The 25,026-nt window shown below is 46.2% G+C and overlaps 1 protein-coding gene across 2 annotated transcripts; it reads left to right on the top strand.

Annotated features, from left to right (window-relative positions):
• The first annotated feature begins 14,496 nt into the window (after nt 1-14,496).
• On the top strand, nt 14,497-24,370 carry LOC147982706 (uncharacterized). 2 transcript variants are annotated; one of them, XM_087542649.1, is made up of 18 exons: nt 14,497-14,640; nt 14,877-14,928; nt 15,224-19,653; nt 19,747-19,814; nt 20,102-20,267; nt 20,365-20,383; nt 20,535-20,606; nt 20,696-21,087; nt 21,172-21,332; nt 21,438-21,553; nt 21,702-21,836; nt 22,483-22,604; nt 22,756-22,839; nt 22,919-23,080; nt 23,171-23,279; nt 23,371-23,522; nt 23,599-23,771; nt 23,842-24,370. In XM_087542649.1, the coding sequence occupies exon 3, from the start codon at nt 15,325-15,327 to the stop codon at nt 19,645-19,647; it is 4,323 nt and encodes a 1,440-aa protein (XP_087398775.1). In that variant the 5' UTR covers nt 14,497-14,640; nt 14,877-14,928; nt 15,224-15,324; the 3' UTR covers nt 19,648-19,653; nt 19,747-19,814; nt 20,102-20,267; nt 20,365-20,383; nt 20,535-20,606; nt 20,696-21,087; nt 21,172-21,332; nt 21,438-21,553; nt 21,702-21,836; nt 22,483-22,604; nt 22,756-22,839; nt 22,919-23,080; nt 23,171-23,279; nt 23,371-23,522; nt 23,599-23,771; nt 23,842-24,370. The 2 variants fall into 2 exon arrangements, with proteins under 2 accessions (XP_087398775.1, XP_087398774.1); XM_087542648.1 differs by having other exon boundaries at nt 23,607-23,771; nt 23,842-24,369.
• Nucleotides 24,371-25,026: the final 656 nt, after the last annotated feature.

Raw genomic sequence — 25,026 nt, 5'->3', positions numbered from 1 at the left:
TTGGTGTGTTTCTTCTTGTTACGGTGTCGGTGTGCGGGCACCATGTGTCAAACAAAAAATTGGATTTGGGGGCTCTTCTCTTTGATTTTCCTGAGCGTTGTTGCTCGATCACCACAAAAGACAGAGCTTAATTAGTTTTCATCGATGCAAAGGTTGGCAGCAGATTTCTTTCTTTCTTTCTTTCTTTGTATGCGGACCCAGGGGTCTGACTGACATCATCTCAGGAATGAATGGATGATTCATTAGTAGTACTGTGCATGGCTGTAGGGAGGGAGTGCTAGCCCTGATCGACGATGTGCAAGGATAGAAACCTGCATCTGCAACAAGTCCGGTCAGCAAGGCTTGATGCCGCGGGGTTTCCGAGCGGCCACTGCTGCTGCGGGTGGCCACCCACCATGGCCATGGGGGGTGTTGTGTGGTGTATGCCATCGCCAAGGACAGAAGTGTTGAGAACTTGAGATGTAGATATATATGTGTATTTCTTGTACAACAAGCCCTTCTTCTTTCATGTATAGTTGAAGACGTGGCTACCCTTTGTACTTATATATACGTGCGTATTGCACCCGATCAATATATCGTGAGTTGCATAATCCTCTACATGTTATCAGCCTAAACCCGATTCCTGCCCTAGCCGCGTCGCCGTTGCTTCCGAGCCGCCGCCGCTAGACCCTTCGCTACGCCCGCGTCGCCGATTCTTCGCCGCCGCCGTAGCTAGCCTCGCCTCCCGATCTCTCTGCTCGCCTCGCACGCCTCGCCTTCCGCTCGCCTACGCCTCGCCGATTCGCTCGGCTGCCCAATGCCCTTGGCCTCGCCTCGCACGCCCGCCTCCCGATCGAACCCGCTCGCCTCGCACGCCCGCCTCTCGATCGCCCTGCCCCGCTGCTTCCAAACCACTGCTAGCCACCGAAACCCGAGCCCTACCCAGCCAAAACCGAACCAGCAGCCATGTCCGGTTCTGATCTCTCCCACCGCAGCGCCGCCTCCATTCCTCCGGCCGTCCGTCCGCCGAACCCCTTCGACTCCTCCGCCGGCTCCTCTGCTGCCACCCTGCCCGACCCTGCCTACATCCGCGATGTTCCCATCGAACGTCGCGTTCCGGTCATCCTCTCCCACAAAGAGGCGAACTTTTATGCCTGGAAGACATACTTCAATCTCCTCTTCCGTGAGTATAACCTGCAGGATCACATCGACGGCACCGCCAACCTCTTCGTCCTGAACCGCGACGCCGACTGGCTGGCAATCGACGCCACCATCATCATGTGGCTCTTCCTCACCGTGTCCAAGGACATCTTCCACACCGTCGTTCGCGACAAGGACGATGCATGCACGGTGTGGAACAAGATCATTGGCCTCTTCACCGACAACAAGCTCCAACGGATCGTCTTTCTGCAGCAGGAGTTTTTCGGGTGTCACCAAAATGACTCCTCCATCGACGACTAATGCATGCGCCTCAAGACTCTCTCCGACGAGCTCAACGACATCAGTTTCAAGGTGGGCGATGAGTTGCTACTCTCCACCCTCACCGTCGGCCTCAATGAGGATCTCGGCAACGCCGCCTCCAACCTTACCCTCATGGCGAACCCTACCTACGAGCACGCGGTGGCATACCTACGTCTCGAGGAACGCCGGTTGAAGCATCTTCGCTCCCGTGCCGTTCACACCGCCTTCGTTGCCGGCTACTCACGCGGCGGTCCTGCTCCCATGAGCGCGCCCCCCGGCTTTCCGGGGCCGTACCAGGCGCCCCGACCCGCGGCTCCTCCCGTGCAGCATGGCGCCTATGGCGCCCCGTACCAGCCGCGATCTCCGGCTCCCGCGGCTCCAGCGGCTCTTCCTCAACAACCGCCGCAGCAGCAACAGCAGCAGCAACCGCGCCAGCGGCGCCGTGGCCGTGGCAAAGGCCAGCAGCAGCAGCAGCCGCGCTAGTGGCGCCGTGGCCGTGGCAAAGGCCAGTAGCAGCCGCAGCCGCGCGCCGGTGCTCCCCAGCAGCAGCCGACGCCACCTTGGGGGGGGGGCACAACCCCTGGACCGGGTTTGTGCATGCCTACACCATGCCCGTGCCCCGCCCTCCCGCTCCGAGTCTCCTCGGGCCCGGACCATCCGGTCATCAGGCTTTCTTCGCCGGTCAGCAAACCGGCCTGGTCGCCCCACAACCCTACTACTCTCCTGCTCCGGTTGGCTATGGCGGGCCACACCCTAGCGCCGGAGTGACTGGCTAAGCGGGCTACCAGGCGCCGGTCTCCTACGATCCGGCTCTCCTTGCTGCACTACATCAACAGCCTCCGACCGGGGCATATTCCGGCGGTGGTGACTGGTTTATGGACACCGGTGCATCTTCCCATATGGCCGCTTATCCGGGTAACCTCTCTTTCGCGTCTCCTATTCACACTTCCTCTCGTATCATTGTCGGTAATGGTGCGGGTCTTCCTATCACTCATATTGGTTTCACTAGTTTTCCTTCGAACTCTAGACCACTTTATGTCAATAATGTTCTTGTGTCTCCTGAACTTATTCAAAACTTAGTCTGGGTCCGTAAACTTTCTCGTGATAACTCTGTTACTGTGGAATTTGACGAAGTTGGTTTTTCTGTTAAGGACGCCCTCACCCGGATGGTTCTTCACCGCTGTGACAGCCCCGGCGATACGTACTCCGTCCAGCCTCCATCATCCACTCATGCTGGGCCAGTTGCTTTTTCTGCCGGCGTCGATCTTTGGCACGCTCGTCTTGGTCATCCTAGCTCCACTGCTCTTCGTCAAATAGTTAGGTATTTTTCTTTTACATGTAATAAAACGGATGCGCATTCTTGTCACGCATGCCGTCTGGGTAAACATGTTCGCCTTCCCTTTAGTGCTTCATCCACAGTTGCATCGTTACCTTTTGAATTAGTCCATAGTGATGTCTGGACCTCTCCCATTGCTAGTAATACTGGTTTTTCATATTATTTTGTTATTTTGGATGACTATTCTCACTTCGTGTGGACCTTCCCATTGCGTAAGAAGTCCGAAGTTGTTGCACCCTTACGGCCTTCTACTCTTACGTGTCTACACAATTTGGTCGCCCTATCTGAGCTTTGCAAACTGACAACGGGAAAGAATTCGACAACATCATCATCCGCAATCTTCTCTCCACACATGGCACTATTTTTCGTCTTACATGTCCATACACTTCACAGCAGAACGGTCGGGCTGAACCCATTCTCCGCACTCTTAATGATTGCGTTCGCACTCTCCTCTTCCATGCATACATGCCACCTCGCTTCTGGCCCGACACTCTTGCTACCGCCACCCTCCTCATCAATCTTCGTCCATGTCGCACCTGGTGGAACTTCACACCTCATCACCTCCTCTTTGGGTCTCCTCCCTCATACGACGGTCTTCGTATCTTTGGTTGTCTGTGTTATCCTAGTACCGCCGCCATCTCTCCTCATAAACTTGCTCCTCGTTCTCTTCCGTGTGTCTTCCTCGGTTACCCGGCTAACACCAAGGGCTATAGATGCTATGATCCGGTTTCCCACCGTGTCATCACATCTCGGCATGTTTATTTCGATGAGCTGTGTTTTCCGTTTAAACAGGAACAGCAGGCGGCTTCTTCATCGGCGCCCGGCCCCTCTCTGGCCGACCCTGTCCGCCCGGCTTCGACACACGGCACAGGGCGCCCCCTGGGCGCGCGGTGCCCCTGGACGTGCGGTGCCCCCCGGACGCGCGGTGCTCTGTCTCCTGCCCGCAGCTTCATCGGGCCTGCCGGCCTCTGCGCCGATCTCAACGGCCTCTGCGCCGGTCTCCACGCCGGCCACTGTGCCGGCCTCACCGGCCTCCGAGCCGGCCACCGAGCCGGCCTCTTCGGGTGCCTCGACACCGAGCTTGGCGCCCGCCTCCGAGCCAGCCTCCCCGCGTTCTTCATCACCGGGTTCAGCCCTGGTCTCGCCAGGATCGCCTGCCTTAGTCCCGGCTTCTTCACCGGACGCGACGCCGGCCTCTTCACAGCAGGCTGTGTCGCCGGCTTCTTCGCCGCCGGACTTGGCGCCAGCACCGGTGGTTGCTGTCGTACCACCACCCGTTGGCCCGGTCACTCGGTCACGCCTGGGTGTCCATCGGCCGAGCACTCGCTATCCTCCGGATGAGTACACCTCCGTGGCTTCGACATCTTGGTCACCTTCACCCCTGCCGACCTCCGCCCGTTCCGCGCTTCGCGACCCCATGTGGTTTGCCGCGATGAAGGAGGAATTTGACGCATTGCAACGCAATCACACTTGGAAGCTTGTTCCCCGTCCTCCTCGGGCCAACATCATTACCGGGAAGTGGGTGTTCAAGCACAAGTTTCATCCGGATGGTACTCTTGACCGACACAAGGCTCGTTGGGTCGTTCGGGGTTTTCGTCAACGAGCAGGTGTTGACTTCACCGACACTTTCGCACCGGTTGTCAAATCCGGCACGATTCGGACTGTTCTTCAGCTGGCGCTTTCTCGCTCCTGGCCTGTGCACCAGATGGATGTTTCGAATGCCTTTCTTCATGGTCATCTTGAGGAACAGGTGTTCTGTCAGCAGCTGACTGGGTTCGTCGATGAGTCTTCTCCAGATCATGCGTGCTTGCTCTCTCGGTCCTTGTACGGGCTCAAGCAAGCTCCTCGCGCGTGGTACCAGCGCATCGCAACGTTTCTTACTCAGCTTGGCTTCCGCTCCACTCGCTCCGATGCTTCATTGTTTGTCTACCACCAGGGTGATGCTACTGCTTTCCTGCTGCTCTATGTCGACGACATCATCTTGACAGCATGCTCGACTGCCCTTCTTCGACAGCTCACTGATCGTCTTCGTGCTAAGTTTGCCATTAAGGACTTAGGTCCTCTGCACTATTTCCTCGGGATCAAGGTTATTCGTCGAGCAGATGGCTTCTTTCTTCATCAGCGGAAGTATGCTCACGAGCTTCTGGACCGTGCCGGGATGCTTAACTGTAAACCGGCTGCCACACCTGTCGATACAAAGGCCAAGCTTTCTGCCACAGATGGTTCTCCTGCTTCAGATGCTCCGTTCTACAGGTCGATTGTTGGTGCTCTTCAGTACCTCACTCTTACTCGTCCGGAGCTCCAGTACGCTGTGCAGCAGGTGTGTCTCCATATGCATGCTCCTCGTGATGCTCACTGGACCGCGGTCAAGCGCATTCTGCGCTATATCCGTGGCACCTTGGATCTTGGCTTGTCACTTCAGGCTTCATCCTCTCTGGATATGACGGCTAATTCTGACGCTGATTGGGCCGGCTGCCCTGACACGCGCCGCTCGACCTCTGGTTATTGCGTCTACCTTGGACCATCACTCATCTCATGGTCGTCCAAGCGGCAGCCCGTTGTTTCCTGCTCCAGTGCAGAAGCGGAGTACCGCGCCGTTGCCAACGTCGTCGCCGAGTGTTCCTAGCTTCGTCAGCTTCTACATGAGCTCTTGTCTCCGGTTGACAAGGCCACCATTGTCTACTGTGACAATGTTTCTGCGGTCTACCTCTCCGCCAACCCAGTTCATCATCGACTCACCAAGCACATTGAGATTGATATCCATTTTGTTCGGGAACAGGTAGCTCTTGGTCATATACGCGTGCTCCATGTCCTTACGTCCCAACAATTTGCTGACATCATGACAAAGGGCATGTCTACTGCGTCTTTCGAGGAGTTTCGATCAAGTCTTTGCGTCGACCATGGTGCCGCTTCGACTGCGGGGGGGTGTTGAGACGTAGATATATATGTGTATTTCTTGTACAATAAGCCCTCCTCCTTCCATGTATAGTTGAGGACGTGGCTACCCTTTGTACTTATATATACGTGCGTATTGCACCCGATCAACATATCGTGAGTTGCATAATCATCTACAAGAAGCTCCGCCAGTCAGTGTGCATGCAGATGTGGAGCAGGCTTTTTTGTGTCTTGCAGTGGCGGAGCTACATAAGAACAAAACAATGCCATGGCCCTCCCAGCCCCAGTCCAATATACAAAGGAGTGAAGGTAAATTTGTACCAAAATTTGGGATCCCCTGTAGCCTAAGCCATCTGGCCCACCCAATATTTTAATTGTAGCTCCGCCAGTGGTGTCTTGGGTCTGAATTTGGCGCATGCCTGCGTGCCAGTTGACCACAATGAACACATCAGGTTGGCTGGAGAAAATTTTCGTTTTGTAACTATTCACATCTCTTTCTTTGCAGGGCCACATCTCACCCATGCCCATGGAAAAAAAATACGTCCCTAACACATCCCTTGGATTTTCCTTTTATTCTTCCTCTATGTTTTTTGGATGGCGTCTTCTTCACCGATTTTTAGAAGCTATTCGCCTTTCTCTTTTCGTTGTTTCTTTTCAGTTTTTTCCATGATAGATTTTTATTTTTATTCTCCTCTTTTTTAGTTATTTTATAAAATTAATGGGCATTTTAAATTTTCTGCACATTTTTAAATTCTTAAATAATTTTCATACCAAGAAATAGTTTTTCAAATCCATGAATATATTTTTTAGAATTGGCGACATCTCTTCCAAATAGTGGACATTTCTCATAACTCATGAATATTTTTAAATTGCGGATATTAACCCATGACAATTTTTTGTAAATTAATTAAATATTTTAAAAAATAGAAATCATCTTTTTAAAATATGTGACTGTTTTATGATTTTTCGAAAAAATTCAAATATTCCAAAAACAAAAAACAGCTTTTGTTTCCGAAAAACCAGCTAGCCAGCGGTTACTGGTTCTTTAAGCTAGCTAGCGACGTGAGAGGAGCAGGTGACCTACCGCTGCTAGGCTGTGGCCCATCAAGCTAACGACACGCGAACAGCGCTAAATAGTTATTCCCCATTTGAAGGTTATTGTGTCAAATTGTTCGGCAAATACACACGGGCGGCGTCATGTGCCAGGCCCTAATAGGGGAGGAGAGGACGAGTGATTTTCTTTCTAATCGATTTTTCCCCATAGGTTTCATAGGGTTTCTCTGGTTTGTGTTTTTATTTCTGTTTGTTTCCACAGGTGTTCTTCTAGTTATTTTCTTTTATACCTTTTCCATTTTTATTTTTCTTATTTCTTGGAGTTTCAACTCTTTTGAAAAATGTTTAAATTTTTTCCCAAAAATGTTCATGTTTTCTTAAAATCATAATTTAAAAAATTTATTCTTAGAAGTTATACTCCCTCCGATCGATATTACTTTTCGTTGCTTTAGTACAACTTTACTAAAGTAACGGCAAGTAATATGGATCGTAGGGAGTATTTTTTTTCTGATTTTTCTAAAAGGATTGCATAGTTTTTAAAATGTCCACACGTTTTTTTAAAATATTCAAGCATTATGTATAAAAATTCCACACACTTTTCCTAAATAATTTTCATGCAATTAAATAAGTGTTCACATTTTTTAAAACACGGCTTTATGCTCTGGCAATGTTCACTTTTTGTAAAACAGCAGGACAGTGGCCGCAGCTCTCGCAATGTCCCGCTGTCCTGCCACGCGAGACAAAGGAAGAGTGCCGCACTGCGTTCGCGTTCTTTGTGTCTGATCTTGAGAAATAATATGCTCACACCAAGACGCAGATTAAGGAAGTAGTTCCCAGGGTTGCACAGCAGGTCCGTCGCACGTGTATGATTACCAGTATTGACCACGCTTCGTGCATGTTACAACGAAGCAAAATACGGAGGCCTATGAAACGGACGAGATGAGTAATCCTAAATTACACATCGGGTCGGACTAGCTCCAACGCGGACTCTCAAATCGTCCGTATATTTTCAAATCAAGTGGTTCGGGTGTGTTTTGCTGCAAGCCCATGGAGTAGATATGCTTGCTGGAGCCATGCAAACTTAAGAAGAAGCAGACACATTAATTGGCTAGGCAGCAGAAGCGTAGCCTGCAGCTAGATTCTGAAAATTGTTCATATTTTCAAAACAAATTCGTGTTTTTTTGAAAAATATTCGCCCATTTAAATTTTTGTGCCGGAATAAAAATTGTCCACAGCATTCAAAGCTTGTTCGAGTTTTCCAAAAGTTGTTCAAGACAGTTCTGTGAAGTGGGGATGTGGGCTGCTGGGCTGGGCCATGCAGTGGTTGTGCGATGCGTGCAATGCTGGATAATTTCGAAATCACTAATTGAGGAGTACTCATTGCAAAGATCACTCCCACTTTTCCAGATTGCGACAAGTGACACGTTGCATGTGCGTCACTTATCGCAACCTGAGAGTTTTCCTTTTTTTTCGTAGATCCGTTTATTCAAAATGTTTTTATCTCTTAAACCGTGCGTCCAAATCTTGAATCATTTTCACCATTGGATTCTTTATAAGATACATGATTTCCCAAAAATTATTATAATAATATTCCCTGAATTAATATGGTGGAATTCTCAGTTATCCACTGGAATCAGTCTGAAACGAATGGAGTTGCATGTGTGTGTACGTATAGGCAAGTTAGATCAAGCATAATGTCCACTTGTCATGCCACTGATCAAGGACGAGTAACCAGTGGTTGTTGGGTCTCACAAACTTGTGCGTGTCTCGTGTTCATGTCGCTATACATGTCCCATCTGTTCACATTCTATCTTCAAGGAGCCCTGAACTTCCCATCTTGTTCATTTCTGTTCACATTGTACTTTTCCAGCATATATAGTTGGTTCATTTAGCTTTCGGCGATCTAGTAATCAGTCAATATTACTGCCTGGTTATATTTTGTCATTTTTTTATCAAAGCATACATGATGCTTTTGAGCATCACACACCTTTGAATGTTGCGCACGAGTACAAACTATGAACTCACATACTCCCAAATTTTGAAACAACAAAAACCAATAACAGGAACTGAAGTATGTACTGCAGTTTACTTCATTCTGTTTTTGGAACACCCTCCAAGGTCATCTTCAGATCAAGGGTGTGAGCTTCTTTTCTGACATGTTGAATGCATACAATAGCCAAAATCCAGAATCATCTACATGTGGGACAATTATCCCCACAATTTGGATATCATATATAGGAAATGACGAGCAACCAGTAGGCTGCCTACATTATTTCAACATCATAGTGAAAATGGGCAGTAAAATTATGATGTCTCTTTATCTGTCCAGCATTGCACCATGTTGTGATGTATTGACGAGGATCGGGCATCACGACAGCTTGTCTTTTTTCATCCCTGTTAAAATAACTGAGTGGCCCTACAATTTGAACGTATAACAACCTGTATTAGAATTCTATTGCTACAGAGCTCATTTCCCTTTCTCCTTGGACCTGAGAGCCAAAAGTCCCTGCCCACCGGCCCTCGTCCATATTGAATGCTCACTAACCAACACTCAACAATCATCAAAACCAACACATCCGCTCCAGCTCGGTGGGAGTAATGTCACAGCCAACTCAAAAATATCATGAACCAGTAGTACTCCTCATTTGATGCTAACCAACCGACACGTTCATAATGGTTTGGTACTATGTCAGTCTGGCAGTGCCAAAAATGTGGGAAAAATAAAACAATGACGAAAAGTCTCCAAGTGTAATTTGTCTCCCTCATTTTATGTCCTTTAGTAATGAGTGAAACTGTATAATTATACTATCAAGCAAAAGGACACCACTTCCTCTATAAGGCCATCAACTACACGCATTGCCCGCCTTCTCACAGTGAGATCTTATAGTCCAGCTATGAAGGGGTTTTTTTCTGTGGGGAAGAACTACCACCAAGGTGTGAATGCTATAGTGGTTTGGACCAATGGTTGTGTACAAATTAAGTGCCATACCGTTTTCTTATCGATCTGTCTGGTTTACATCACAAATTTTGCACTAAGTAGTATGGATTATGTACACCCTAGATTCATTTTTGTTTGAATATGAATTTTCAAAAATCGAGAAATAGTACTTGGTTACTAGATTAAAGTTGAATTCTCGGTTGTCTCATGAGCATACATAATTTCTAGAAATTATAATAAAACTACATGGAATTAATATCAAGGAATTCTCAGTTATCCTTTTAAATTTGAATGTTTGAAAGTCATAAAATAACATGGAAACCATTGGATATATTCTAAAGAAACCTAGAAAATGTATTATGAATTATTAGTTTCTTAGAAGAGGCATAATTTCTCTGAATTAGCATACTGGTTTTCCTACGATAATTAGTGTTTAATTCCTAGTTATCCAATTGATATTTGAATTCTAGAAATCATGTGTTGTTTCCCCCAAAAATATCCCTGGAATTAATATCATGGACTTATTAGCTTTATCAAAAGAAAAAATTATTTATTGGTCTTAGTACAATAAAGTTATTTTAAATTTGTATCGGGGAATTCTTGAAATTTGGAGAATCACGAAATGTCATGAAAATAACTCAATGTTCTTTTAGGAAAAATATCTTGGAACTAGAGTCAGTAAATTCTAGATTCTCTTAGAACTTGCAAAATTTTCGGGAATTGTAGAGTCATCTTTAGTACAGCGGCTTGTCTTCTCTCTTTTCTAATTTAGATTATCTGCTCACTCATTGGTGCCTATCTACAGTAACCGAGTAGTCCTGCAATTTGGATGCCAACCTGTATTAGAATCGTCTCGATCTCGATGCTGCTTTGACTCCAAGAGCCGCAAAATATCCATCCTCCTTATGAAATGTTGGCTAATACTAGCCACAATGGGGAGTAACTTGAACTATTAACATGAATATGTTACTAGTTCATGTTACTACCTCTACAACGAGGAGTAACATATGTGTGGTGTCATGCAACACTTCATTTATTATGTTATAGACTCATTTTGTCTTGGTATGTGTTAGAATAAATCCGAGGCATACCGTCGATCATCCGAGGACCAAGCAATCACACAAGGCACGGCGCCAAGATTTGTTAATGAGGTTCACCGATATGGCTACATCCCCGGGGCTTGACTACGGGCGCTCCTCCCCGTGACACCGTCACAATACCGCACCCGGTCGCCCTGGACACCGGCACATGCCGCCGGCTTCCCCTGCGTTCCGGTGCTATTATGTTGGCATAGGTTACATCGTGTGTCTACCCCCGCTATATATGAGAGGCCTAGGATACAAGTGTCCTATTAGGACACAACTCCACATCCTATGTAAACACAATACAACTCCTAGTCCAACTGTAACCTACCTTGTACATAATATTCGACACAACTCTAACAAACTCCACCTTGGCGAATATTCTCCACCATCCTGGATTTGTCCATGCGTCAAACTTCCATGTACATTGGACTTGAGCTTATCCCATGAGTGCATCCGCTACTCCAAAGACTCCATGTGACTCCACCTGCAACTTGTAGTCCCTCCTTTTCTTGACCACAGTCAACACTCGAGCAAACTTAAGTTCCTTGTTACTCTAGTTTGTGCTCCCAACTTCCAGAGTATCCGTCCAATGTCATCACACACTGATCTCTGACCTGCGTGAAAGTGAACAACTCACATATTGGGTGTCACACGTAAGAGTTACCTGAACTCAACATCATCGCTCCTTTCTTGACCGCTTGTCTGAAACTTGAAGGAATTTCACCATTGCTTATAGTCATCCCGAGTCAAATTCGCAGTTGTCTCACCACATGTATGACCACCAGAGCCCTGGCCCGTCTCCATGTCCCGTGCGTACCGCACGCCTCGCCGCTATTACCGCGTCGAGCCTCCGCTGTCCCGGTCGAGTCTCAAGGGTCGCGAAACCACATCACTCAACCCCCACTGCAGAGTACCACCGATCATCACCGACCGATGACGAATTTCACGCTTCCATCAGACCACTGGGCTTCAGTCTGAACTACGTGTCCCTCGCTTTTTCCCACCGCTGAATAGGCTTCGGTTCTCTGGATCCATACACCGTAGCCCCTCAATCTAGCTCCACCTTCAACACGACTCCATGGTAGATGATCAGTCCACCCTCTGCGCCTCATCGACTTCAAGCTCCGTGTATACACCACCTTGAATCAATCCCGCGCCATAGTCTTGTCGAAGCCACACAAGCCCTCGGGGCCTGCGCCACGTGTTTCCACGCCCAGAAGTCGGTCACCATCAGCATCACGCTCCTATGTCGTCAGCGCCGATTTCACCACCGTCTTCTATATCAACCGACTCACGTTGATCCGTCAGACTATCTAGTCCGACCCAGCCGAACTATCCCGACTGCAATCATCTGCAACTCCTCACAGTCCTCATCGTCCGTCTGGCTTGACATCCCGTAACACCTTCAAGCATCCCTGTTGTGCCAACAATTTTTACACTTATCTGTCATAACCCAAGGTTTCCGGTTCCGTCGAACTTCTCCACCTCAAACCTAGTACCCGTTGGCTCCATGGTTCTTTGTATAACTGACCTGTGAAAAATATCGAGCACTCTTTTGGTGATCCCAAGTACACCGAGCATACTAGTTGCAAATCCAATAAGATTGCTTCTGGTCTTCACGTAGAGTAGAGTGGCTCCCGTGGCTCAACTCCGATGCTAGCTTTGCCTTGCCAATCCTTTTCCTTTACGATATAGTACTTTCCATTGATGTTTGCACGTCCGTGTCTCGGCCTCCAAGAGAATGCGTCTCCTCCAGGGACTCGGTCCCTTTTTTCCAATAACAAATCTCGTACGTACTCCTCGCACCGTATGCATCTGGCCTCTACACGGCTGCTCAGCCATCCACGCCAGGGCCTTGGGCCACCATCTGCCACGTGCCACGTTGCTGCTGCCGCAACTCGCGTTCGTCGCTTGACGCACACCCGATCGATTAGCGGGTCGATCACCGCACGTCCTGCCTACCGACCGCAGTTCGTAGCCATGCAACCGTAGCAGTTTCCGCGGCTGCCCACTTCCAGATCGATCTCGTCCGAGGTTTCGTGCCTGCGTGCCACGAGTCGCCGACCTGCTGCGTCCGATTGCTTCTTGAAGATAAAAACACGACCAACTCTGCATCTTTGATCACAACTCGCCGAGGATCACTCCCGTATCGCGACCGCTTCTGCAGATTTCTGTCGATGCTTCCTTCCTCCTCTAGATCAACCTCAATCGCCTCCCGGACCTCTTCAACCTTGCTCATGATACCACTTGTTAGAATAAATTCGAGGCATACCGTCGATCATCCGAGGACCAAGCAATCACACAAGGCACGGCGCCAAGATTTGTTAACGAGGTTCACCGATATGGCTACATCCCCGGGGCTTGACTACGGGCGCTCCTCCCCGTGACACCGTCACAATACCGCACCCGGTCGCCCTGGACACCGGCACATGCCGCCGGCTTCCCCTGCGTTCCGGTGCTATTATGTTGGCATATGTTACATCGTGTGTCTACCCCCGCTATATATGAGAGGCCTAGGATACAAGTGTCCTATTAGGACACAACTCCACATCCTATGTAAACACAATACAACTCCTATTCCAACTGTAACCTACCTTGTACATATATTCGACACAACTCTAACAGTATGCGTGATGTTACTCATACTATGAGTAACTAGCTATGTTACAACATGACACCTCTTTATTAATTACTTGCCACATCATCTATTTTGTCTACATATGTGTGATCTTACCACCTATATTACTCATTGTGGGTAGTCTAACTAGCTATTTTACCACATGCCTCTTTTTTTTCATTAATTACTTGTCACATCATCTATTTTATCTAGATATGTGTGATGTTATCATCTATGTTACTCTCACTATGGCTAGTCTCACAAAGTTTGAACGATCACAACTAAATGCATCTGGTCCAGCTCGGTGAGAGTAACATCCCAACAGCCCGAGAGCGGGACAGGACACTCAAACGAGCAGTAGTAGTACCTTCTCATTTAATGCTAACCAACCGACGTGTTCATGATGTTTTGGTACCATGTTAGGCTGGCAGTCCCAAAAATTTGACAAAAAAATCCAATGATGAAAAGTCACCACACATGATTCAAGTATCGTAACATTTGCTTATCGCTCTATCTGGTTTACATCATAGTTTTTGAACTACGGTAGTACATATGCATTATGTATATCCTAAAATCACTTTGTTTGTATGAAGATTCTAAAAACGTTCCTGGAATACTAGCATGTAATCCAAGTTTTCTTGTAACATAAACAATTTGCTGAAATCTTCTTAATATTTGAATTTTGGAAAATCGTCAAATAGCGGGGAAACCATTGGATGTCTAATTTCAAAACTTCCTATACAAAAAGTACCATGAATATAGTATTTCTTAGTTTTCTTAAACAAGGCATAATTTCTCGAAATTAGTATGCTAGAATCTCCCACAATTAGTAATGTTTACCTGTAGTTGTCCACTTAAAATTTGCATTCAAGAAAATCATGAGTTGTTTTCCCAACAGAAATGCCCAAATTAACACACTGAATCTCTCAGCTTTGTTTGAAAGGCATGCGAATTAGAACCATGGAGTTGTTGGTATCCCAGTAAAAACGGGGTGAAGGTGAAACCGACAGCCGCGTGATTCTCGTGGATGCAAACAGTAGCGGTAATAAGTTAAGACTTTGGAGGTTGGTGGAGTAAATTGAAAAACACAAACCCAGGGGTGATAAGAGCTGCTGCCTGGCTGTCTGTGCCCTGCGCTGCTCTCCACTCTCCGCACCACACCTGCTCTTCACCTCCGCCATCGCCTGCTCCACAGCGCAGCTTCCTCCGCCTCCTCTCCTACGGCCACGGATCTGAACCAGCCGCACCGTAACGCCACCGCACAGCACAGCAGCAGGTCAGACCTCTCTCTCTCTCTCTCTCTCTCTCTCTCTCTCTCTCTCTCTCTCTCTCTCTCTAACCCATTGTTAGAGTTTGGGTGAGAAATACACAAGTTTTTTAAGCAATATTATGTGCTAGCCCCCGTCGCGGATTGAGAGATAAAGGGGGGATTGTGAATTGTGAATTTGTGATTGAAAATTCTCTGGCGTGATGCCTTAATTTGTTTCTCTTGTGATTGAAAATTCTCAACAGGTAACCCTTCACTGGTCTGGTGCGACTCCATCACCGGCGCGCTTGCGCCAACGTACGTGCTCCTACCCTTGAGTTTGCAGCTACCTTCAGCCTACTTAAGAACAATTCCATTTTTTTTGCGCGGAAGAACAAGTTCCTTTTGGTTAGGCATCGCTACAAACAAGCATGCCAGTGGTGTTCTGCTGCAAGCGTCTGTTGTTTTTGCGATTTTAATTTAATTTCAGCTTCTCTGTTCTGATTTTCCATTATGTACTTGGCCATAGGCTACTTTGCCTATCAATGAATTTTTTGTTTTTTTAAACAACTTACGAACGAGTTCCTTACTTCCTTTTGATTCTTGAATGCAGGCGCCGCACATCATCCATCCCTGCATCCGGCCAGGGGATGGCTGATGCCGCCCTAGGCGCGGCGCAATGGGTGGTGGGCAAGGCGCTAGCCCCTGTTGTAGATGGTGTGCTGGAGGCTTGGGCGGCCAGCAGCAACTTTGGTGTCAACATCCAGGCCCATCAAATCGGAACTGGAGCAGGTGCAGGCCACGCTCGAAATAGCTGCCACCATGGAGCTCATTGGGCCAGCCACGGAGAAGCTGCTGCGGAACCTGCAGGACTCGGCGCATGATGCCGAGGACTTGTTGGACGAGCTGGACTACTTCTGCATCCACGACGAGCTCCATGGCAGGTACGAGGCTGCTGACCAGCACGGCAAGGGTTGCGTCTGCGACCTCGCCCTCAATGCTCACCACACCGCCAAAGCTATTGGCAAACAGCTGGCATCTTTGTCCGCGTACTGCTTCGGTGCCAACGCTGGCCGTCCCCGACAAGAAGATGCAGCACAACATGTCAGCTGTTGTGCCTGGCAGCGTGGTAGGCAGAGATCACCCGGTGATTCCTCCTCGGTGCCAAACGCTAATCAGTCTGTTCAGGAGGTCAGCGGATGCATGCCCATACTCGGTAAACTCTTCCCTGCTTCATCTTCCCCACATCAACATGTTCATGGTGATGGAGATTGTGGCAATTTGCAAGAAACACCAATACCTGAGTTTAATAGGGTTGATATCTCTCAAAGGATGAAGAACACTATAGATCAACTAAAGCTTATGCATCGTGAGGTTAACAACATTCTGCCACATTGTGCCCATAGAACTGTCCTAGACATTGCCCAACGCCGCCCCACCACCACACCTCAGAGTGCAGAGCCAAAACTGTATGGAAGGGGGCACCTGATGGATAGCATCATACATGATATCACCGAGGGTCAATACTGTGACAAGGGTGTAACTGTGCTTCCAGTTATTGGTCCGGGGGGAATTGGGAAGACAACTCTGATACAACACATATATAACAACCAGCAAGTGCGAAATCATTTTCCGGTCAGGATTTGGATATGTGTGTCGTTCAATTTCAACCTCGTTAAGGTGCTAGAAGAGATTAAAAGATATACCCCTCCAATTGAAGGTGAAAAAGAGTGTGTTAGACCAGAAGAGCTGATTGAACAAAGATTAAAATCGAAAAGGTTCTTACTTGTATTGGATGATATGTGGCAGTTTACTGATGTGGATGACTGGAAAAAACTATTGTTGACACTTGGTCAATCAGAAGAAAAGGGTTCCATGATTCTAGTCACAACTCGGCAAAAAGAAATAGCATACCAGGTTAAAACAACAGAAGAACCAAAAGAACTTAACGGTTTAGAACCCGAAGAGTTTGGGAAGTTATTCCTTGTATATGTCTTTGATGGTGAGCCATGTCCAAGGCACAAACTTCGTTTGTTAGATAAGATACTAGAAAAACTAAAAGGATCCCCTCTAGCAGCAAAGACTGTTGGTAGATTACTGAGGTCAGACTCTAGAATGCGTCATTGGAGAAGGGTCCTAGACAGTGACAAATGGGAGACCGATAGCAATGGGATTATGTTTGCTTTGAAACTTAGCTATGACTTTCTCCCTTTTGATCTGCAAAGGTGTTTTTCCTATTCTGCATTGTTTCCTGAAGATTACCTTTTCAGAAGCCATGAGCTCATTAGCCTGTGGATCGGACTAGATATTTTGACACCTTGTGATCAAAACCCAACCTCTGAAGGCATAGGTCTGAGAATTTTAAATGATTTAGTGGCTCATGGATTTTTCAGGGAGGTGGAAATTGATGGTGATCCATGGTATGTTATGCACGACCTACTGCTTGAGTTGGCATTGAAGGTTGCATCACATGATTGTCTTAGTTTTCGTCTCTCTGATGTTCGATTGGTAGAAGTTAAGCCATCCATCCGACACTTGTCTATAAACATGGAGAACTTGGGTGAATACAATGCGGTGTCTGGCGAAAAATTGGAGAGTTTGTTGAACAAACTCAAGGTTGAACATTTGCAGACATTGATGTTATTTGGAAAAATGAATGAAGGTTTTACTAAAATATTTGCTGATTTTTTTGCGGAAGCAAATGCTCTTCGTGTTCTTTATTTGCCCAACATGACATATCCCGTGGAGTCCATGTTACATAACTTTTCAGGACTTATCCACCTACGATTCCTATGTCTAGGGACATGGGAGAGACAGGTCCATTTACCACTTAGCATCTCCAAATTTTATCATTTAAGGGTTCTAGATCTCAAGTCATGGTGTGGCAGTGGTGATTTTCCCGAAGACATGAGCAACCTTGCAAAATTGTGCCATTATTATACCCCAAGAGAGGATAAGCTTCATTATGATATTTGTAATGTGGGAAAACTTAAACTCTTAGAAAAGTTAAAGGTATTTCGTGTCAATAAAAAAAATGAAGGATTTGAACCAAAGCAATTGGAGCCTTTGACCAAGCTAAGTGAGCTTGGCATCTACAACCTTGAGAAGATAGATACAGTAGAAGAAGCAGCTCAAGCAAAACTGATGGAGAAAAACTACTTGAGGAAGTTAACATTGGACTGGAATAGTAAGCAATCTAGTGTTGAGCCTAGTGTGGAAGCAATGGTTCTTGAGGGACTTCGACCACATGAAAATCTACAAGTGTTGTGCATTCGTGGGCACAAAGGCTCTACTTGTCCAACATGGCTGGATGATGAGTTCATTGTTGAAGCTCTACAGTCTCTTTGTCTTGATGGTGTTTGTTGGAAGGTTTTCCCTTCTTTAGAGAACATGAGGGATCTTCGTGAGCTTGAGATACAAGACTGTCCGGAATTCTCGTCGGTGATTTCTATATCCTGGATTGAAAGTCTCCGTCATGTCACGGTGAAACGTGTAAAGTTACTAGAGGAGTTTAAATACTCAAAATCATCAGATGGAGTAGAATTGAAAATTAAGGGAAAAGGTGATTTGCATGGCTTAGACCAAGTGTTAGTTTTTGATAAAGAATCGAGTCTTGAGAAGCTGGCACTCGAGAGGTGCCCAGAATTCTCATCGGTGATTCCCACCTCCTGGATTGAGAGTATGTGCCATGTCACGATTGAATGTGTCAAGCTACTAAAATGGTTTGCATACTCAAAATCATCTGATAGAGCAAAATTAAAAATCATTGGATGGGGTGATCTGCAAAGCCTAGACCAAGTGTTAGTTTTTGATAAAGAAACAAATCTTGAGAAACTAACACTGTTGAGTTGCCCACCTCTGGAGTTGAAGCACCTTCTGATGCTAACCTCTCTGAAGACATTGATTGTAAAAGATTCAGATTGTCTGGTTGGACTACTAGGAGGTCAGGATGATGGGGAATGGCAGCTCCCTGTCGAGCATATCAAGATCGAGCGTGTAAATGGTGATTGCGGGAAGAAACTGACAGAGCTCCTCCCCCACCTCCCAAGGCTCTCTAAATTGGAAATAAGGGAGTGTAAAAACATAAAAAAGCTGGTACTGGGGGTGGATCTGCAACAAACAACATCTGCAGCAGCAGAGATGGAGGGAGAGGAAATAACAGCAGCAGCAGAGGAAGAGGATGATGGGTTGCTGCTTTTCCCAGCTAATCTCTGTGACTCACTACTGGAATTGGAGTTTTATAGGTGCCCAGAGCTGGTCCTGGTGGATCCACCCTCTCTTGTTCCAGGAGGAGGATGGCTGCAAGCCTTGCGATCCCTCCAGAGATTAACAATAAATCATTCCCCGTTTCTATCCTCCTCGTTTTGCCATCACATTTTTCCTTCCTCCCTGCTGTTCCTGGAGCTTACGGGTATGGAAGGCATGGGGACACTGGAGCCCCTCACAAACCTCGCCTCTCTTGTAACATTAAAACTGTGGGATTGTGGAGAGGATCTGACATGTCGGGGCTTGCGATCTCTTCTTACCACCGGGGGCCAGCTCAAAGAATTACTAGTCTCTTTCAGCCCTAAATTCTTTGCTGGTTGGGAGGACGTTGAAGGAGGAGAAGAGCAGCAGACACAGTTTGCTTCATCCACACTGCATGAGCTCATGACGGATGACGCAGCAGGTTTCCTTGCTGGACCCATCTGCAGCTTCTTCTCTTCTTCCCTCACCAAGCTGAAACTTTGTGGGCACGAATCTGAAAGGATGGGGCGCTTCAGCAAGGAGCAAGACAACGCCCTTCAGCTCCTCTCCTCCCTTGAGGAACTTGAGTTTTCCTGTTTCCGCGATCTTGAGAAACTCCCTGCAGGGCTGCACCACCTTACAAGCCTCAAGAAATTAATAATCTATGGCTGTCCAGCCGTCTCGTCATTGCCCAGTGATGGCCTCCCCAAATCACTCCAAGAGTTATGGGTCCGCTGGTGCGGCAACAAGAAGCTAAAACAGCAGTCCATGGGGTTAGTGGATACCATCCCCAAAATCGAAATAGACTGATCCAAGGTAACACAAACATACTTTCTTGTGTTTTTCAACTTTGCCATTTTCCTGCAGTTACGCTTAATAATGTTGTGTTTACTCCCATCCGCTGTGCAGGACCCTGCCTTGGAGTGGCCTTGTACATTCTTCTAGCCTTGTAGAATTCAACTCTGTACATAAATCTGGTAAGTACTTTTAAACTGAAACTTCAGTCCTGCTGTATCATATCAATTATATCATCTTCCACTTATACTCACTGCCAAAAATATATCCACTTATGCTCCCGCTATATTAGATTTTATTTTCTTATCAATAGTAGTATAAGTATTGAAGATTTGGTCTTTCCAGTTTCCACAAGTGAGAAAACCAACATCATTATCAGCCAATGCCTTCTGCAAGTATCTCTTTGTTTTCTCTCGATGTAATTACCAATGAAACCTGTGATCAACATTTGTTTTGCTTTTTTGTGCAGGCGTTTTTTTCAATGTTATGGGCTTCTTCCTATTAGCACTTAATTTGGGTTATTGTCATTCATTAAGATGCGTTATGTACTTTTTATTTTGCGCGTCACAATCAAAATATTGCTACGGCATCAGGATCAAATAAATGAGACTTTGGGTCAAGCTAATGATATTAAGGTGATCATTTTTTTTTTCTCATCCACTGCTATGTTGCTACCAGTACCACTGTGCCAGGTGTTCCTGCATTCCTAATTTCTGTTTTCTTGCTTTTCAGGTGCTCTAGTGTTTGTTTGGTAGGCTTTCTAGCCACTTGTGTTTACATTTTGTCCAAAAGTCATGAAGACTGATCTTCATTTTAGTCTACATTCTACTAATACCAGATATTATTTCATTCCTCATAACTGTTATTGTTTATTGTTTTAATGCCCGTATTCATCTTCACAGGGATAGCCTGCATACCATGGCACAGCACCCCTGGAGCCAATTCAGATAATAGGGAGCAGTAGCAGTCTGAAGGTAATGCATGTCTGGACGTGTGCAATTTCAAAAAAGTATTAAGATGCAGTTAATAGCCTGAATATAAGTGTCATATGTGGAGCTGACAGGAATCAAAGCTGCCCCCCTCCAGCAGGGTGGGCCTGATTCAGCCTCCTGTCGCCTGCTTGCTGGAGCGCACCGCCATTTCTGCGCACCGGCTATGCCACGAGTGCCTTCTTGATCTAGCCGGGGACCCGTGCCTGTTTATTGAGCAGGATTTTTACATTCCGGCATGGTCGCCTGGCCTCTCCTCGGTCGCTGGAATCAATTGCCACCGGGTCAAGTCAGCTTTCATCCACCTGCTTGCCTGCCAAGTGCTTGCGTTTATGTCCACACGGTTTGTTCCACTGCGACCTATCTAGCTCGAGTACTATGAACAGTGACCTGCCAAACACTGGGTTTCACAACCAGAATTATGGAATAAACGAGACTATATGGGTCAAGATACTCATATATTAAGGTCATAAAATGTTTTCATCCACTGCTACATTGTTGTCAACACCAGGTGTTAATGCATTCTAACTTCTGATGGCTTGCTGTTCAGGTGTTCGTGTGTTCTGATGGCTTGCTCCTACTTTGTTATCGGTACACTTGTGTTTATATTCGTCCAAAACTCATGAAGACTTGATAGCAATCTCGTAATTTCAGTTTTGATGTTCAAAAGGTCATCATGTTCATACTTGATAGTGTTCTGTCACCGATAAGGTATGCATTTCTGTAGAGGATCTTCACAAGAACATCCTGTGTACCTACCATGGCAGTGCATGTGTGGAGCCAATTTTTGATGAGACGGTAAATTTTGCATTTCAGGGCATTTGCAATTTTGAATTTCAGAACCCCATTAAGTCATCAAGATTACCCACACACAAAAAGTCATGGCATAATTGTGGAAAGTACTCAGTTTTCAGTGTTTTGCTACTGATAAGGTTTGCATTTTTTATCCATTCTACATTCTACTGATACCTGTTTTTGTTTAATGAAATTTAATGGTGTAGAAGATCTTCCGATCCTGCATACCATAGCAGTGCACGTGTGGAGCCAATTTTTAACGGAACAGTGAATTTTGCATTGCAGGGCATGTGCAATTTTGAAAATTTCAGAACCCCATTAAGTCATCAAGATGCATAATTACAACCATAGAAGTCTTTTAACAAGACTTCTCTTCTTTGCAAGGACTACATGTCACCAACAGACTGGCAGAGCTGCACTGTAAGTTTACGAATTAACCTGAATTTTTTTCATACTATGGCATCATACAATCGCTGTCTCTGTCTACTCTTTGGGTTTGCAGTTTTGAATTGTCTGAGACTGAAATTTGTAGTACTGTGTTTATTGAACTGCTCACAGTCAGGGGAAAAGCACGTAGAACTGCTGACAAATTTCAGGGGGAGATGACTTGTCATTCATTTCATTTTAGAAGGTTTAGATGTCACTGAACATGGTTTACGATCGATCCCGTACTCGCGGCGGTATGCAAGGATCTGTATACACACCTACATGACCGCACCAAAAAAAGGCTATCAATGTGTGTTGTGAACGTTTAGTACTACTCACTGTAAAAAAAATGTAGTACCGCCGATAAACTTCATTTCATTTTATGGCACAAAAAATAGGCTACCAACCTGGGCCAATCACTCAGCATGAGTCCCAGTGCAGGTATGTTGTTCCCCGCCGAAGTATCAGACCTGAAGTGTCTGCAAACTAGGCCCGGTCTGTGTCTTCCATTTCATTGCTCTCTATTCATAAGTAATCGCTATAGTTATTTTAGTAGAAGTCATCGAGCATACCACTAATGATTGAAGCCAACAGTATGCTTTGCAGATCTTATCAATCTGTTATCTTGGTGAAATTGCAGTGCAGTCTTGGGAATCGTTTGTGCATTTGAAGTGGTCACTGCAACTTGGAATTGGTGCCTAATTGGTCTTCAAATGGATTCTTATTTCCTCCCTCTGAAGTATCTCATGTATATACAACAGCGTAAGAATTCAGCTCTCTTTTATCATACTCTAACCAGAGCAACTCTCTTTTATATGCTGCAAAATTAAGCTTCTTTTCATGATCTTTTATCTATCAATCAGACATGTGCTGTTGGTGGCTAATCTCAGCTATGATGTTGCTTGTTTTGCAGCAACTGATTGAGTTGGGGAAATTGGGAAAGGTGTCGTTGAAGGGTTACCATACCTTTCGCTAGAAACAATTGTCGAAATGCATGGTACACACTCATGCATATACTGGAATCGGTGTCCCTGAATCTGAAGCCTGCCCCTCATTCTATTTTTCATTGGATGCAGTGTACAAATCAAATCCATCCTAAGCATAAGCTGGCCAGACAGAAATTGCTCCAGTCATTGCCAATAGCAGCACCCCTCCAAGGCACAGATCGAGTAGTTGCAGGAAATATTCCGATGGTGGCCCGCGCTGCAGCCGCGGCATTGTGCAAGAAAAACAGGAAGGTCGAGTGTAAATATTCAGATATGCGTCATTTTAATCAGATGGACGGATTATGTTTTTTGTACTAACTAACTAGCAACTCTTCTGTGCAGGTGATAATAACAAAGTAACAAGCAAGATTATCATCTCCTTAATAAGCCTCAAATAGCAGAAGATACAGCTGACACAGCCTTTTATTACCCAAAACTGGCCCACTGCAAGGTAAGAAGGGATTATTCATGTCTGCTCTGAGTAGAGGGACATTATATGTATAGCATAATCGGCTAATTGAATGGCTGGTCGAATTTTGCAGGTGTGACTCACTAGAGAAGGTTTACATGCTGCTGAGCAGTTGGGGCCACCAAAAGGAAGACTGCACTCACGGTTCCCGCCAAGAAGGGCACGCAAGGACTGCTACACACCTACTCGACGACTGCTTCAAAGGAGAGTGTTCACTGATGCGAGGTAAATAGGCCCCACCCAGTGAACTGCAACTTTGCGAGATAGCTACATGTTCTTATTTGGTTAGCTGAGTTGAAAGCATTTCAGAATCGGCTGCCAAGGTGCAACCAGGCCGTGGAATATCTGAAGCCATGCTAAGGAAGAAGCAGAAACACTGCCTAGGCTAGAAGCAGCGTCACCTGAAGCTATCTGAAGCCTTCCCGCAAAAAAAAATGCTGCAATATTGTTCACGTTCATACCGTGTGTGCGATGGTAAGTATTTCAGTCATTCAGTATTAGTGCAGAACCATGCCATTTACTTACACATCTCCCTCCTTGTCAGGAACCAGACTGAAGAAATCAACACTTGGCATGTTGTTAACTGTAGGAACCGACACCCAGCGGTTGGTTGGTGCCAAACCGGTATCATGGTTGCCCGTACGATCTTCATCTTAACAGAAGCTTACCGCTTTTCTCGGAATTACGACACACCGCTACCCTTGATCGTGCATCCATAAAAAAAAACAGTCTGAGGACTGGAGCTGTCGCTGTATGAATTACCTTTACTGTCTCCTTGTTCATCTGCTTGGGTGAAATAAATGGTCAGCTTCTTCTTCTCAGGACAAGAATGCTAAGCTGCTCATCTCATGTGGCTTGCTTCAAGTCAATCCTGGCCTTCAGTTCCAATCCAATTTCGCCATCAGGCCTTCACCATGCAGTTGGTAAACCTGTGATGTTGTACAAACTCAAGTTTCCCTTTTGAAGTAGAGTGAATTCATAAAAACGCAAGGGGAATATTTTGATTGGTGTTCATCACATACTGTATTAGAAATTCTACGCATATTATCATTGTCTTCATCATCCTTTATTTACGCCGTGGGTTATAACGGCGCACCTTTCCTTCCGGTTACGCTGAATATGCTCTGTTATTTACTCTGATTGTCATCTCTAACTAGCAGCTAAGATAAGAGGGGCAGGAGTCGTGTCACGAGATCCTTGACCAATTGCTCAACATCACAGCCAAATGTGTGTTCTGAACATGTACCATTGCTCTGGTCACTGTCGGGGAAAAGAACCATGTACGTAGTAGTTACAGCTAATGAAAATTCAGGGTTGACTCTGACTGCAATATGAGCTAATGCATGCGGAGCCAGAGTTGCAATATGAGTTGCTGCAGTACACCGGGCCTGACTCTGACTGCCATCATCTCAGGAATGAATGATACAGTAGGGAGTGCTAGCCTCTGATTGCAAGGAAAGAAACCTGCATCTGCAACAAGCCCGCTTCAGAAAGGCTTGATGCTGCCTGCTTTCAGATCGGCGACTGCGGCTGCGGGTGGTCGTGACCCGCGACCACCATGGGGTTGTGTGCAAGTTGACCGCAATGAACACATCATGCTAACTGAATGAACGATATTTCCCCCCTTAAATTTTCATTTTGTAACTATTCACATCTCTTTCTTTGCAAGGCTGTTACGAATTCAAACCCATATCTCACCCATGCCTGCAGGAAAAAAAATACACCCAAT

This window comes from Triticum urartu, chromosome 2A (genome assembly GCF_056163025.1).
Source record: "Triticum urartu cultivar PI428250 chromosome 2A, HENAU_Tu73, whole genome shotgun sequence".
In the NCBI taxonomy this organism is placed as follows: domain Eukaryota; kingdom Viridiplantae; phylum Streptophyta; class Magnoliopsida; order Poales; family Poaceae; genus Triticum; species Triticum urartu.
This window is presented reverse-complemented; position numbering and strand designations above follow the sequence as displayed.